Raw genomic sequence first — 17,484 nt, forward strand, 5'->3', positions numbered from 1 at the left:
ACTTAGAATAATTTAATACTTTTTCAATTCCATACTTAACTTTTCCACTTAAAACATAATCATCAAATTTTTTTTTGGAATAGAGGACTGTCTTGAAGATATTCTAAGATCATAACTAGGTTCAATAATCTTAGGATCACCCTCAGTATCATTTATATTATCACTTGTATCCTCATGGATCAAGGTATCTTTATGTGTTACATAGTTAGTTTCCACACTGGCAACTTTAGTAGAACTACCAGGTGTAGTATCACTTGGTGCAGTATCATAATGAGTTGTAGTTTTACTAATACTACCAAGTGTGGGACTAACAATGCCATCACTTTTATCAGAAGGGACAGATGAGAAATTTTCATCATTGGGTATGTATGACAGCCCTCCATCACTTGTTATATCTGTTTCAAAAAAGTTTAAGTGAGTAACATTATTCAAATCATCACTTTCTTTTTGTAAACTCATTTTAAATGGAAAAACATTTTCATAAAACTTTACATCTCTGGATATAAAAACAGTTTTTAAATCAAGACTGTAAAGTTTATAGCCCTTTTGACAATCTGAATATCCAATGAATGCACATTTTTCTGATCTAGCACTAAATTTATCATGATTATTAAGTCTAGTGGCAAAACATAAACATCCAAACACCCTTAAGTGACCAAGCCTAGGAGCCACACCATAAACCTTTTCATAAGGAAACTTACCTAGCAAAACAGAAGAGGGAGTCCTGTTGATCAAATGAACAGCAGTAAGTACACAATAAGACCACATATATAAAGGTACCCCCCCCCTGAAACAAAAGTGCTCTTGCCACATTTAATAAATGTCAGTGTTTTCTCTCTACAATTCCATTTTGTTGTGGTGTGTATGCAACAGAAGTCTGATGTATAACACCACTGTGACGACCCGAAAATTTCCGACCAAATTTAAACTTAATTATATATGGTTTCAACATGATGAGCAAAGTCTATTTAAGTGAATCTTAAAATTTTGAACTGTTATTATACATTCAATTAACCTTCGACTGTTCCCGACGATTTACGAACAATTGTTATAAATGAAAATGTATAAATATACATAAATATAAATTTATATAATATTTGAGTACAAACTTAATCATCAGATTTAAATAAGTAACAATTTATATTCAAGATAAAAGGTTGTTATTAAAAAGAATCTATATATAAATACATATATGATTTCCATACATAAATATTATTATATGTATAATGTTGTATATATTAAAATATATGAAAAATTAATACTCAAATTAAGTTATCATAAATAATCATTAAATATTACATGATTAATAATATATAATATTAATATATTAAATTTAATTATAAATTAAAAATATAATTGTTATACTACAGTTATTATTATTATTATTACTTTCATTAGTATTATCAATATTAATATTAATATTAGAATCAGTAATATTAATAAGTATTATTTTCAATACATAACACATAGATATGAAAATTTTGATGTATAAATTGTTATAGTATTATTATTACTAATATTATTATTATTATCAATAATAATATTAGTATTATTATAATTAATATTATTATTATTATTAATAATATTATTGTTATGAATTATATAGTTATTATTATTATTATTATTATTATTATTATTATTATTATTATTATTATTATTATTACCATTATAATATCATAAATTTTATTATTATTATTATTATTATTATTATTATTATTATTATTATTATTATTATTATTATTATTATTATTAAGAGTATTATTATTGTTATATGTATTAATTAATAAGATTAGTTATTATATATATATATATGAAAACAGATATATAAATATAATTATATACAGATATTATAAATACAAATAAATAAATATATATATATATATATATATATATATATATATATATATATATATATATATATATATATATATTAAAGACTAAATTATGTTATATAATCACAGTACATACGCGTGAACTATCTGATTGTTTATCCAGTTTTCCAATTATTATTTTTTCTTTCTTTCGTTTTCCTTCTATATATCTCGTGAAGACTTGTCCACGAATCACCATATCAAAACAAACCACAACTAATTCATGTTCTAACTGCAATTATTCATCACGTTTTATGTAATCCATTACCTCAATTTATTAAGGGAAGTAGAAGTAAAAAGTCTATACAGCTCGTTCCTCTGTTTGGGTTCCAATATTCAAAAATCTTGAAATTTTATCAATTCTCAAAATCTACTAATGTATTAGTGTTAGGAATCGTCCATTCTGACTATCTGTAAGTTTTCAATTCACAATTCTTTCTATTAATTCTGAATTTTGAAGTCAAACCTTTAAACTAAAAAGTCAACTGTTTTGTTAATGAAGAAATTTGATTTCGTTTTGATGTTTCAGTTTAAATTGATGATCTATAAAGTTTCTATGAAGGATTTACAACATATTTCATGTTGTAATCCTGACCTAAATATGTCCAAATTTTAAAATCAAGAAACGAGTTCTTGGTGTTCTTGACAAGGATTAACTATAGCTTGAAATCAAATGAATTTTCAAAATCTAAAAATGTAGTTGTGTTTGAAATCATTTATGTAAACTATCTGGAAACTTTCATGCTCCAATTTATTATATCGAATCCTAATTTTCGAGTCAAAGTGTTTGAAACAAAAAGTCAACAATTGTTCATCAATTAAATTCGAATTTTACGTGATGATTTAAGTTAAATTAACAATCCCAACAGTTTCTAGGATTGATTTGAAAAGTGTTTTGTGTTATAATTTTTGTCTAAACATTAACACAATGAAAAATCAATTTTTTTTGGGCAGTCGCGAAGCAGCAGCTTCTTTTCTTTTTTTATTTTTATTTTTTATTTTTTTGGATAACGATTAATTTGATATAGATTTAAATATAATTAGGAATCTAAAACATTGTTATTATAACTGAAATAGGGTCGTTCGATTTCTGAAAGGAAGAAGGAGAAGGAGATAGAAACAGAAAGAATGATATATATAGATTTAAGTGACACTATAAATTAGATAAGTAAGCAACAGAGCCATGGTTAAGTGTGATTCGGGTTAAGCTGGAGGTTGAGGGTTCGAGTCCCGTCGCGGGCAGTTTAGTTTCTTTTTTTTTTTTGCCTATTTTTAGGTAGTTACTTATTATTATTATTATTATTATTGTTATTATCATTATTATCATTATTATCATTATTATTATTATTATTATTATTATTATTATTATTATTATTATTATTATTATTATTATTATTATTATTATTATTATTATTATTATTATTATTATTATTATTATTATTATTATTAAGTATATGTATTATTATTGTTATTATTATTATTAATTGTTATCATTACTATTATTAATATTATTATTAAGCATTATCATTATGATTATATGTATTATCATTATTATTATTAGTAAAAACTATTATTATTATATTATTAGTATCATTGATAAATATTAATATTAATATCATTATTGTTGATAATATTACTATCCTTATTATTATCATTATTAGTATTAACATTATTATTATTACTACCTTTATTATCATTATTGTTATAGTCAAAATAAGTATTAGTAATATTATTATTATTATCGTTAATAACAATATCATTACTATTATTAGTATTATCATTATTAATAACGTTATTATTATTAGTAACTCACTAAAAATCAAAACTATCATTTTTTTTTTACAAATAAATAATTTTGTATATAAAATGTACTTAGTACATATATGATAACTATATTAATATTACATATAAAAATATATTAACATTATCTAGATAAATAATTACATGTAACAAACTATTGATTCTCAAACATAATAATAAATATGTATAGATACATACATATATATATATATATATGTATGTATATATATATATATATATATATATATGTATATATATATATGTATGTATATGTATATATATATGTATATATATATGTATATATATATGTCTATATATATATGTATATATATATGTATATATATATGTCTATATATATATATATATATATATATATATATATATATATGTATATATGTATATGTATATATGTATATATATATGTATATATGTATATGTATATATGTATGACTGAATGAATAGATATTAATCATTTTAAAATATATATATATATATATATATATATATATATATATATATATATATATATATATATATATATATATATATATAACATATAATTTAAGATATAAAACAAGTATATGTTTTTTTTTAAATAGAATTTAATGTAAATCCTAAATAACTACAAATATATATAAATAATACATATTAATAAATAAATTTATGAGATTTACATTATATGTTTTAATATATATATATATATATATATATATATATATATATATATATATATATATAAATGATATAGGTTCGTGAATCCGAGGCCAACCTTGCACTTGTTCATTGCCATCATATGTATTTTTACTACGAAATACATTATAGTGCGATTCATTTGCTCCCTTTTTAAATGCTTTTGCAATATATATTTTTGGGACTGAGAATACATGCGCTGCTTTTATAAATGTTTTACGAAATAGACACAAGTAATCGAAACTACATTCTATGGTTGGATTATCAAACCGAATATGCCCCTTTTTAGCTTGGTAGCCTAAGAATTAGGGAAATGGCCCCTAATTGACGCGAATCCTAAAGATAGATCTATCGGGCCCAATAAGCCCCATCCGGGTTACGGATGCTTTAGTACTTCGATTTATCATATCCGATGAGAGTCCCGGAATGATGGGGATATTCTATATGCATCTTGTTAAGGTCGGTTACCAGGTGTTCAATCCATATTAATGATTTTTATCTCTATGCAGTTTGCGAAATGCCTGATATGAGATGTATATTCATGGAAAAATGAAATCTTGTGGTCTATTAAAATGATGAAAATGAATGATTATGATAAACTAATGAACTCACCAACCTTTTGGTTGACACTTGAAAGCATGTTTATTCTCAGGTATGAAAGAAATCTTCCGCTGTGTATTTGCTCATTTTAGAGATATTATTTGGAGCCATTCATGACATATTTCAAAAGACGTTGCATTCGAGTCGTTGAGTTCGTCAAGATTATTATTAAGTCAATTATAGTTGGATATATTATTGAAATGGTATGCATGCCGTCGACTTTCGATGTAATGAAAGTTTGTCTTTTAAAAACGAATGCAATGTTTGTAAAATGTATCATATAGAGGTCAAGTACCTCGCAATGTAACCAAATGTAATGTATTCATCCAGATGAATTAGGACGGGTCCTTTCAACCATTATCTTTAAAAAATTTTGACAAGTAATTGTTCATAAACTCAGACCCATTATCACTTCTTACAACTTTAACTTTTTTATCAAATTGTGTTTTAATCAAATGAATAAAATCAACAATGTTTTCAGCAGCTTTCATACTTATGTTTCAAGAGATAAACCCACACTGCCCTTGTGTAATCATCCACAATGGTCAAGAAAAACCTATATCCACCTCTTCTCACAAGCTTATAGGGACCCCACAAATCTAAATGAATTAATTCACCTAAACTTGTAGTTTTATGGTCACTAAGAGGGAAAGGCTCCCTGGTCTGTTTTTGTGACGACCCAGAAATTTTCGATCAAATTTAAACTTAATCTTATATGATTCCGACACGATATGAAAAGTCTGTAATATTGAGTCTTAAAAATTTTGGAACTGTATACATTGATGCATTTGACATTCGACCAGTTCCGATAATTCACGAACAACTATTTATAAATAAAATGTTATATAAGTTTATATATATATATATATATATATATATATATATATATATATATATATATATATATATATATATATATATATATATATATATATATATATATATATATATATATATATATATATAAAATACATTCAAGAGATTATCACCACTTGTAAATCTTTTTACTGTTTCCTTTCTTTCTTTCTTGTATGATAGAAAGAGATATGCATCACCCTTTTTCATTCACAAAAACCCCACCACATATATTTACTCGTTCTATTTTTAAGATTCCAATTAGCCACCATCTAATTTTATATACATATAACCACATGCTCTTAAGAAACAAAACCATCCTTCATCTCTACCTCTACCATCGTAAGACAAACCTTCATCCATCACCTTTCCATCATCTAGCGAGTTATTCTGTCAAGCCAACGATAAAAACCACACTTACACACTACCTTGCAGACGAAAGTTCATACCAACAATGAGTTCTCATCCCACGTTGGTGTTTTCATAATCTACCACCCTCAACACCTCCACTTAGTGCATCATCTTCTTGCTTCTATCTTCCTATTCGATCACCTATTGTTGCTCATTGTATGCCACTGCTACAACCATTCGACAACCACCATTGTAAACTGTTTTCATGGATACTACTTGTATCTTTCAATCTTCCATTTTACGGATTCAACTCGATCACTACTCTTGTTCTTCTTCTTGATGCAGCTTGAATAAACCCACCATCTTCGGACACCTTCAAACCACTATCGTCACCACAATTCGAACCCATTTGTTCCTGCTTGTTAACCACCATAACTTGATAAATTTTTTTTTTACGACCCAAACCCACTTCACATTCAGCTGTATGTTTTTTTTTTATATCTATTCCAGTCCGAGAACCCCACCCCTCACTAAACCCATTTGATTTGTATAGCTCGACAAAATATATCATCAGTTTATTGCTTCTTGTCGTCTATTTCGGATACAAACCTAAACCCATTTCCAAGTTCAACCTATTACTACGAATTTTACTGCTACTACTGCAGCTCACTTCCGATCTGTTTAAATACAGTAATGAACAAGATGAACTGCGAAAATCTTTATCTGTTTCTTTCGGTTATTAAAAAAAATAAAAATAAATAAAAGAACCGAATGCTTTAGGCAGAGATGGTGACTCACGTGGCAACTAATAAAACATAAAATAATTCGGGCTTGTGGATTATTCCCTGGACCGATTACTGGTTACTAATATTTTTTAATGGACTAAATTTAGTTTTTGGTGGGCTTCTTGATTAATTGGACCATTTAGTTTTTAGATGGACTTAATTCAATTGGGTTTAAATTATGAAGAAGAAGGAGATGCATTTAGGTTATAAGCGTTTAAGTTACTTAGTAAAATAGAAATGAAATCGGTGGAGCTTTGGTTAGGCGGGTGTTTAGGGAACGGGAGGTCGCGGGTTCGAGTCCCGTCATGGGGAATTCTTTTTTTGAAAAGCTTTCAAAAGGGTTCGTGAATCTGAGGCCAACCCTACACTTGTTCAAAGTCGTCATATGTATTTTTACTACAAAATACATTAGGTGAGTTCATTTGCCCCTTTTACTCTTTACATTTTTGGGCTGAGAATACATGCAAATGCTTTATTAACTGTTTTACAATATTTATATGCGTGAGTTCATTTGATTCCCTTTTACTCTTTACATTTTTGAGACTGAGAATACATGCGCTACTTTTACAACTGCTTTATTAAATGCTTTTGAAATACATTTTGAACTGCGAATACATGAAATGCTTTTATAAATGTTTGACGAGATAGACACAAGCAAAACATTCCTCGAATGAATTATTATGCAGACAGAAGTTCTGCGGATTATTATTGAATTATGTGGACTTGATAATTGCCACTAATTGTTGTGAATATTTTTCCCCTGATTATTATTGCTTGGTAACCTAAGAATTAGAATCGGGTATGGCCCTAATTCATGTGAATCTTAAAGGTAACTACCGGGTTTAATACCCCCACCCAGAATGTTCACTAGACGGAAGAGCTAGTGGGCGTGGTGTTTAGTACTTCGAGGTTTATATATTATACAGACGAGATGTTCTGTTTTTGGGGATATTATTGATGCGCATTATATGTTAAGGTCGGTTACCAAGCCAAGCTATGAAAGAAATGAAAAGTGAATGTTATGTATCAAGAGAATGATTTTATACACAGGTTATGTGTATGTTATTTTTGTGCACGAGATATGTGTACGGTTACTAAGATTTATGAAAAAGGATTTCGTACACGAGAAATGTGTACTGTATTTAAAAGATATCGCATGTACATTACAGGTGGGTATATGATTCGGGCTCGGTTGTACCATGCAGCATTTAAATCTTGTGGTCTATCAAAATGATGAATTTTATTGTTTTATGATAAACTTATGAACTCACCAACCTTTTGGTTGACACTTTAAAGCATGTTTATTCTCAGGTATGAAAGAAATCTTTCGCTGTGCATTTGCTCATATTACATGGAGTCGTTCATGGCATATAGAGGTCAGAACCTCGCAATGGGACCAACTGTTGAAGACTTCGTCCGGATGAATTAGGACGGGGTATGACAGTTTTGCTTTGTGACAAATGTCACAAGGAACAACAAGATCATTATTAAAGGGTAAAGTCCCTTTTAGAACCTGCAGAAGAGGATCTGCAGGATGTCCCAACCTATTATGCCAAGTAGACTTAGACAAATAACAAACAGAACTACTTAAACAAGTAGCTGCATTACCACAATTTGTTTTATCATCTAACACATACAGTCCACCATGCACACTACCAATCCCCAGAGTCTTTCCCATGATTCCCTGGTTGGGTAAGTCCTGTATATAGCAATAATGTTCATCAAAACCAAGAAACTTCTTACTATCTCTAGCAACTCTATGAACAGACATCAAGTTGACCATATACTCAGGCACAACAAGAACATCAAACAATGTAATATGAGAACTTATAGCATAATCACCTATTTGTTTAATATAAGCTTTGGTTCCATTAGGGTGTTCTACAAACAAACTCAAATTAGAAATATCAACCAAGTTTTTTAAATTTTTATTGTTTGTAATATAATGTTGATTAGCACCTGAGTCTATAATCCAAGAAGTTTTGATAAAATTTCCATTCATACCTTCCATATTAGACTTTAAGTTTCCAAAAATGCTATCATTGTTTAACAAAGACATCAACTTAGAGATTTGTTCTTCTGAAAAGGGAAGAGTAGTGTTCTGAACAGATGTATCCACTGCTGCATTATTACTTGAAAAAGATTTAACACCAGTGTTGTTAGACCAAGAATTATTGATAGTAGGATTTTTAGATACCCTTCTATTAAAACTAGGAGGATATCCTATTATTTCAAAGCATCTATCAATAGTGTGACCTATTTTATTACATTTATTACATTTTAAATTTTGATTAGGTCCCCTATTGTTTCTTTGGCCATTAAAAGTTGAACTGGATGAAGCATTATTATTATTAGCAGAAGATTTGGACATAAAAGCAGTGGCCTGAGTTTAGTAGAAGAATAGACAGATGCCCTATGAGACTCTTCTCTAGACAAGGTTGCATAAGCACTTTTAACAGTAGGAAGAGGATCAGTGGTTAACAAAGTACTTCTTATATGTTGATATGTATCATCAAGTCCCATTAAAAATTGCCACAATTTAGTCAAATTTTTATGATCACCATGTTCTTTAGCAGCATTACAAGTACAATTAAGTAATTTAACCATGGCATCATATTGTCTCCAGTATGCATTTATTTTATGATAGTACTTAGAAAGAGATGACCCATTCTGAGTCAATGAATTTATCTTCTTATAAAGATTGAAAATGGCAGAACTATCAACCTTATCATATGTCTCTTTTAATTCTAACCACACATCAGAAGCAATTTTTGAAAAAACTTGACCCAAATAGACTTCTTCAGATAAAGAACCTAAAATCCATGAAAGAACCACAGAATTACACCTATCCCACTGTTTTGCCAAAGTATCATCAGTTTCAGATTTTTCACAAGTATTATCAATAAAGCCAATTTTATTTTTAGTCTCTAGAGCAAGTGTCATTGCACATTGCCATACCCTATAGTTCTCAGTCCCCAAAAGTTTAATACTCACAAGAGGAGTACTACTAATATCACTTGGATGCATGTATAGAGGGTCACCAAAGTCCAATTTGCTAATTAAAGTGTCACCACTTTCACTCTGATCACTCATATTTAACAATTAGCAGATAGCAATAAAAAGAAATAACACTTAAACAGGCAAAATATGTAAAATAAACAAAAAAACAAGAAAGAACAATCATAAGCAATAAACATATAGTAATTAAAGAAAACAATTAATAAGTAAGAATATCTAGAGAAAAGAAACAAGCACAAGCACCTGCAACACAGAAAAAACACAATATCTGTAATATTTAATAAAGAAAGCAATAAAAAAGAAAAGAGTTATATGTACATGTGATAAACACCAACAAGTCAACTCTTACAACGTAAGTCGTCAAGTATATGAAATTGATCAGTGACAGGATTCCAAGCTAATCAAAGTTAGCCGGTCAAGGATAATCAATCTCACTTGTTGACTTACCAGAATTTAGAGAAGAAAACACGAAAGAAGACTCACAGTCAGCGGAATAACAAGAACAAAGAGAAACCAAGATAATCAAACCCTAGTTTCACAAAACCCCAATTTGAAAAATTAGAGTTAATCTTCAACTTGTTCTGAAATCAGTGGAAACAACCCCAAATAACAACCACACATCTTTGCCGAACCCAAAAGAATCAAGATCTTAAACAATCTGAACTAATTTTGAAGAACACCAATCGAAACCCTAGAGTTTCAATCCAGAAAATAACCGGCGAATCAACAGAAGATCAAAGTATCAATCGATAGCTTTGATACCATGAACAAATTTATGAATCTAATAGATGAACAATTGAATGATATCAAACAATAACCAAATCAATCTTATTAACCTCCAAAGAAACAGAATCTCACAAAGAACAAGAACAATAATCTGATGGAATACTATCAACACCAGTTGTAATACTAAGAATTTATCAAGAATTACAAGATGTTACTCTGAGAATACGAAAAACCAAAATTAGGGTTTTTAGGATGAATGTCGATCTGTGAGAGAGAGTTAATTCTGATGAAAATAGTTGAATGAATAAATTAAAGGAAATAGATCTCTTTTATAAGCATGCTCCAGTCTGTCATATGTAATTTGCACTCTAGTCCCTCTTCTTATCATCTTTAAAATAACAGCACTAAACTCTTTTGTCCATAAAGCTCCAGTCCATTATAAGTCCATATGCCCAAAATATGTATGTCCATTCTACTGCAGTCCATAACTCTCTAATATGAATCTGCACTAAACAACTTAAGTTAGATAATAGAAACACCAATACTTTACAAGTTAAGATTGCTATACTTTCATATTTTAACAGTGCTGGTTTTCCTGATATGTGTTGAATCTGTCATTGGTAAACGTAGTAATTGTAGCCGATATTAACGCTAACATGTAGCTTCTAGTCCCCAAGGTAACATGCAGCAGTAGAACCGAGCACATAGGTGAAGATGATAAGCGTAATCGGTTGCCAGTACTAGGAAGAAGACACAAACGATGATATGAGTTAGAGGGTTGAAGAGGTAATACATGTGACGTAAAACAGTGTGATTAACTCTCTGGCCTCCCCTCTTCTTCAATATAGTACCTAATGATTTTTAAACATTGTAAGTAATAAAAAAATAACGAAAACATGCCAATTTCAAAATTGGTAATGATCACCGGTAACTGGTAAGCGAGGAAAAGTCCAATATAGATGACATTGCCGAGAGCGTTGAAAATATTTTCAATGTCGTCAAATGGTCCTTTAAATCGAATCTGATCACCAAACCGACATATAACCGAGAGAAAATACTAGTAATAGAAGTTTATTTACACTTCCAAACTTTGTGATAAAAGGAGAAATTAGTTTTTGAATAAATAGACTATTACGGAGTATTTCACAAATTAAAAATTTATAGAGTAAAAGCATTCACGTACTATTGGTATCCAAAACTTGCGGCAAAAGGCATACCTCAGCCCAAATATCGCTGCAAGAACCAAAATCAACCATCGACCTTTTTTTGGTAAATAATAGAAGCCTTTTGGCAACAGTAATAAGCCGAGACTCTCGCAAAAGAATCCTATGACAATGAAACAATTAAGCACGCAAAAGAATCCTCCAACAACCAACCGGTTTGAGCGGGTTGTTGTTGCTACAGGTGGTCATGCATGCATTCCAAGAGAGTTATATTGCTTAACAACTAATCGATAATGTGAGAACTCCCGGAGTCGCCTAACGAGAATTATACTTGAATCAATAATGTAAGAATTCCAGTGATAATAACTTTATTGCAATCATCATTGCCAAGAACGTTGTGGAAATACCTGAGACCCAATATGGCCTCGTAGCAAATAAGTGTTAACTGGCAATTGGCTGTATTATTTTATCCATCCAATCAAATGTACACATAGGTTTTAATATAGAGCAATACAAGAAGATTCTAGATAAAGGGCCAATGGCCTTACAAGAAAATGGGCTATCAACTAATGTACTCTAGCAATATGTGTGGGCTAACATCCCCCGCAGTTGGAGCGGGAGTATGACGGATGCTCAAACTGGATCTGAACTCGTCAAACAGAGCATACGGGAGACCTTTGGTGAAGATGTCCGCGAACTGATATCGGGAAGGCACATGGAGGATGCGGACCTGTCCTTGGGCAACCAAGTCTCTAACGAAGTGAATGTCAATCTCAATATGCTTAGTCCGCTGATGTTGGACAGGATTGGAAGAAAGATACACAGAGCTTACGTTGTCACAGTAAACAAGGGTCGCAGAAGTAAGTGGGCAATGCAGCTCGCGAAGTAAATTACGGATATTATACTTGAATCAATAATGTAAGAATTCCAGTGATAATAACTTTATTGCAATCATCATTGCCAAGAACGTTGTGGAAATACCTGAGACCCAATATGGCCTCGTAGCAAATAAGTGTTAACTGGCAATTGGCTGTATTATTTTATCCATCCAATCAAATGTACACATAGGTTTTAATATAGGGCAATACAAGAAGATTCTAGATAAAGGGCCAATGGCCTTACAAGAAAATGGGCTATCAACTAATGTACTCTAGCAATATGTGTGGGCTAACATCCCCCGCAGTTGGAGCGGGAGTATGACGGATGCTCAAACTAGATCTGAACTCGTCAAACAGAGCATACGGGAGACCTTTGGTGAAGATGTCCGCGAACTGATATCGGGAAGGCACATGGAGGATGCGGACCTGTCCTTGGGCAACCAAGTCTCTGACGAAGTGAATGTCAATCTCAATATGCTTAGTCCGCTGATGTTGGACAGGATTGGAAGAAAGATACACAGAGCTTACGTTGTCACAGTAAACAAGGGTCGCAAAAGTAAGTGGGCAATGCAGCTCGCGAAGTAAATTACGGATATTATACTTGAATCAATAATGTAAGAATTCCAGTGATAATAACTTTATTGCAATCATCATTGCCAAGAACGTTGTGGAAATACCTGAGACCCAATATGGCCTCGTAGCAAATAAGTGTTAACTGGCAATTGGCTGTATTATTTTATCCATCCAATCAAATGTACACATAGGTTTTAATATAAAGCAATACAAGAAGATTCTAGATAAAGGGCCAATGGCCTTACAAGAAAATGGGCTATCAACTAATGTACTCTAGCAATATGTGTGGGCTAACATCCCCCGCAGTTGGAGCGGGAGTATGACGGATGCTCAAACTGGATCTGAACTCGTCAAATAGAGCATACGGGAGACCTTTGGTGAAGATGTCCGCGAACTGATATCGGGAAGGCACATGGAGGATGCGGACCTGTCCTTGGGTAACCAAGTCTCTGACGAAGTGAATGTCAATCTCAATATGCTTAGTCCGCTGATGTTGGACAGGATTGGAAGAAAGATACACAGAGCTTACGTTGTCATAGTAAACAAGGGTCGCAGAAGTAAGTGGGCAATGCAGCTCGCGAAGTAAATTACGGATCCAACATGTCTCTGTCACGGCATTTGCAACACCGCAATACTCTGCTTCGGCACTGGAGCGAGAAGGTGTAATTTTCCGCTTAGACGACCAGGAGAGTAGATTATTTCCGAGGAACACGCAATAACCAGAGGTGCAACGTCTGGTAGTGGGGCAACCAGCCCAATCGGCGTCAGAGTAGGCAACTAAGGTGGAAGGTGAGGATGCGTAAAGCTGTAGACCGAGATCCGTGGTCCCCTGAATGTAACGGAGAATACGCTTGAGAGCGTGAAGATGTTGCTCTCGGGGATCGTGCATGAAAAGGAAAATCTGTTGCACAGCATATGAGATGTCAGGGCGTGTGAAAGTCAAATACTGTAATGCACCTACAAGGCTGCGGTATAGAGTCGGGTCCTTCACAGGAGGACCATGAGTAGTGAGTGTGGCCCCTGGTTCAACCGGGGTCCGACATGGGTGGCATGTGGTCATATCTGCGCGATCAAGGATCTCTGTAGCGTATTGTCTATGGGACAAGAATAGTCCTGAGGGAGTACGGGTGGCCGAGATACCCAGAAAATAGTTAAGCGGCCCTAGATGAGTCATGGAGAATTCCCGGTGAAGGGATGCGATGAGCCGCTGAAGAAGACCTGTAGAAGAAGCAGCCAGGATGATGTCATCAACATATAGTAACAAATAAGCAATGTCAGGTCCCTGGCGATAAATGAATAAAGAGGTGTCACACCAACTATGACAGAAACCTATCCATTGAGCGTAGCCGGTAAAATGCTGAAACCATGCTCGAGGGGCCTGTTTCAGACCATATAATGATTTCTGTAGTAGACAGACATGATCAGGGTATCTGGAGTCCCGAAAACCGTGAGGCTGATGCATATAGATAGTCTCTAAAAGCTGCCCGTGAAGAAAGGCATTCTTGACATCCAGCTGATGAATCGGCCAGTGTCGAGAAATGGCCAAACTAAGTACAGTGCGTATAGTGGCCGGTTTAACAACCGGACTACGGGTCTCATCACAGTCAATACCAACCTATTGGCTTCAACCGTTAGCAACGAGTCGAGCCTTATACCTACTCAAATTACCTTCTGCATTATACTTGTGTTTAAATAGCCACATGGAGCGAACTATGTTCGTGTCCGATGGGCGAGGCACAAGTTTCCAAGTACCATTGTTAATTAAAGCATCAAATTCGTCAGTCATAGCTTGTTTTCAGTTAGGGTCACGGAAGGCGTCAAGGTAAGTACGAGGAATTGGGATATGGTGGAGGCATACAGATTAAGACATTGGATGGGTTTGGTGGTGCCAACGCGGGTGCGGGTGATCATCGAATGAGTGGACTGTGTGACAACCCTGAAATTTCTGACCAAATTTAAACTTTAATCTTTATGTTATTCCGACACGATAAGCAAAGTTTGTAAGTTGAATCTAAAGAATTTTAAACTGTGTTCATACATTCATTTAACCTCGACCAAATTCCAAAGATTCGCGAACCATTATACGAACGAATGTGATTATATATGAATACGCGTATATATTATAACTTGATAACGTTAACGAAATATTAAGTATAAATACTTTACAATATAGTATTTGGTTCCATATGTTTGTCGATGGAATTCCATAGTAATCAATTGATGTAGTTTTCAACTGTACGAAAACACTTTTTCATATAACAGGACTTGTCTATCTAAACTGCGGTTGATTAAATAAACGTAAGTTGAAATATTGGTTGTAACGTGTATTTAAAACATGCTCATTAAAAATATATGTTTTAAAATTAAGTATACGATAGTAACACCCGCCTAGTGACGCAATTGATATTTAAAAACGATTAGTACTTGTATCCATTTAAATTCTTAAAAAGAAAAACGTTACGCGCTAAACTATTTTTCTAAATGAAATGAAAATAAACTTTGAAAAATAAATAGTTTTGAAAAACTAAATGTTATATTGTTAGATGAAAGATTTTGGATACAAAATTTACATTTCTAAAAAGGTATATATATATATATATATCTATATATTTTAATCTCGTCATAAAACGTCTTAATTTAAAATAAAATATTTTGGTAAACAACGAGTCACTGATTTATAGAAGCAAATGACCACGACGCTCAAATTTTATAAGATACATTTTTACAAAGTAATTTATTGATGAATAAATCAAACTATTACTAAAGGTACACGTCGCGTAACGTAAAAGGCTAGTTTTCTAAACGTACGAAAGTGCGCTCGAAAAACCGAAAGTGGTACATGAGTCGTGAGTCCACGTCCGTGTCATTTTTTTAAAAATTATATTTTTACCATGAGCGTAAATATAATATAATATTTAATTAATTCTAAAGATTAAATATATTATATATTAAATATATATATAAATTCTTTATAATGAACGAGTACTTATAGATATCAATTTCAATCGGATGTTTTAGTTTTTCTGTGCGTCCGTGACCTTTTGTCACTAACTAAAGTAAAATGGGGTAGTTGAGTGATATATATATATACAACGCATATGATCTACTTCTGGTTCAATTCATATTCTTACTCCGTATTACTCCGTCCGTAAAAGTATCACTCTTAATTATTATTATTATTATTATTATTATTATTATTATTATTATTATTATTATTATTATTATTATTATTATTATTATTATTATTATTATTATTATTATTATTTTATTAAGATTATTAAGATTATTGTTAGTAATCTTATATAATTATTTGTATTATACATAAAATACTACGACGAGGTTATGGGTAAATTATTTCAAATAAGTTTTTCGAGTAGGATAGGGCTAAGGAAATTTTGGGTTATAGCTATGGAGGTGATGGGTATGGTTTATGGGTATGCTCGTGAGGTCAATCTAGTGTTTATAATCTCCGTTGCATCTACGTACCTTTTCTGCAATATTGAATCTCAATATTGATACGTGAGTACTCGTAAATTAATTTTTACATATCAATAGTGTATCCCTGACTAGTGCTCGAGTATTTAGGATTATGCATGCTTGTACTTTTGATATTTCCCTTAGTTAGGTTATGTTGAATCTCGAGTTAGTTACACCTGCAATTGAGATAAGGTATAAGATATGTATGTCGTTGGAAAGCTAGCGAAAAATTAAGAATTTTTCCTTTAGATGTCGAATGGATTCGATGAACGGATTTGAAGTTATAGTCAAATTGAATTTTTGATATTATTATTAAAAATGATTATTATTATCGTCGTTCTAATTTTTATTAAATTATTATTATTATTATTATTATTATTATTATTATTATTATTATTATTATTATTATTATTATTATTATTATTGTTTTCCATAAAATGTATTATCATTAAAAATTGTTATTTTTATTATTATTACTATCGTTATTATCATAATTAGTATTATTATTATTATTATCATTAAAATAGTTATTAGTATTATCCTTATCTTAATATTTATTATTATTAGTATTATTATAATTAAAACTAATATTAGAAACACTTAATTATTAAGATTATTATTATTATCATTAAAATGAACGCGATATAAAAGACGATTTAAAAGCTACTAACAAATCGATTAGGAAATAATGAGTATG

At 31.2% G+C, this 17,484-nt stretch overlaps 2 protein-coding genes across 2 annotated transcripts; both read right to left on the minus strand.

Annotated features, from left to right (window-relative positions):
• Nucleotides 1–48: 48 nt before the first annotated feature.
• Nucleotides 49–10,045, minus strand: LOC139848539 (uncharacterized). The gene is made up of 6 exons (XM_071838267.1): nt 9,322–10,045; nt 8,957–9,208; nt 8,466–8,833; nt 6,490–6,582; nt 6,133–6,206; nt 49–724 (listed from the first exon to the last, which is right to left on the minus strand). The coding sequence occupies exons 1-6, from the start codon at nt 10,043–10,045 to the stop codon at nt 49–51; spliced, it is 2,187 nt and encodes a 728-aa protein (XP_071694368.1).
• Nucleotides 10,046–13,569: 3,524 nt separating this feature from the next.
• Nucleotides 13,570–14,772, minus strand: LOC139848540 (uncharacterized mitochondrial protein AtMg00810-like). Its single transcript, XM_071838268.1, has one exon. It carries the CDS (start codon nt 14,770–14,772, stop codon nt 13,570–13,572), a length of 1,203 nt encoding a protein of 400 aa, XP_071694369.1.
• Between the last annotated feature and the right edge of the window lie 2,712 nt (nt 14,773–17,484).

Source organism: Rutidosis leptorrhynchoides, chromosome 5 (assembly GCF_046630445.1).
Source record: "Rutidosis leptorrhynchoides isolate AG116_Rl617_1_P2 chromosome 5, CSIRO_AGI_Rlap_v1, whole genome shotgun sequence".
Lineage (NCBI taxonomy): Eukaryota > Viridiplantae > Streptophyta > Magnoliopsida > Asterales > Asteraceae > Rutidosis > Rutidosis leptorrhynchoides.

What these genes read in the sequence shown, in the direction of transcription:
- LOC139848539 (XM_071838267.1), bottom strand. Translation starts at nt 10,045, where the DNA reads ATGAGTGATCAGAGTGAAAGTGGTGACACTTTAATTAGCAAATTGGAC. An exon ending in CTTAAAGTCTAATATGGAAG is followed by an intron (nt 8,834 to 8,956) that starts GTATGAATGGAA and finishes GTTTGTTTGTAG; the next exon opens with AACACCCTAATGGAACCAAA. An exon ending in CTGCAGATCCTCTTCTGCAG is followed by an intron (nt 6,583 to 8,465) that starts GTTCTAAAAGGG and finishes GTTAACAAGCAG; the next exon opens with GAACAAATGGGTTCGAATTG.
- LOC139848540 (XM_071838268.1), bottom strand. Translation starts at nt 14,772, where the DNA reads ATGCATCAGCCTCACGGTTTTCGGGACTCCAGATACCCTGATCATGTC.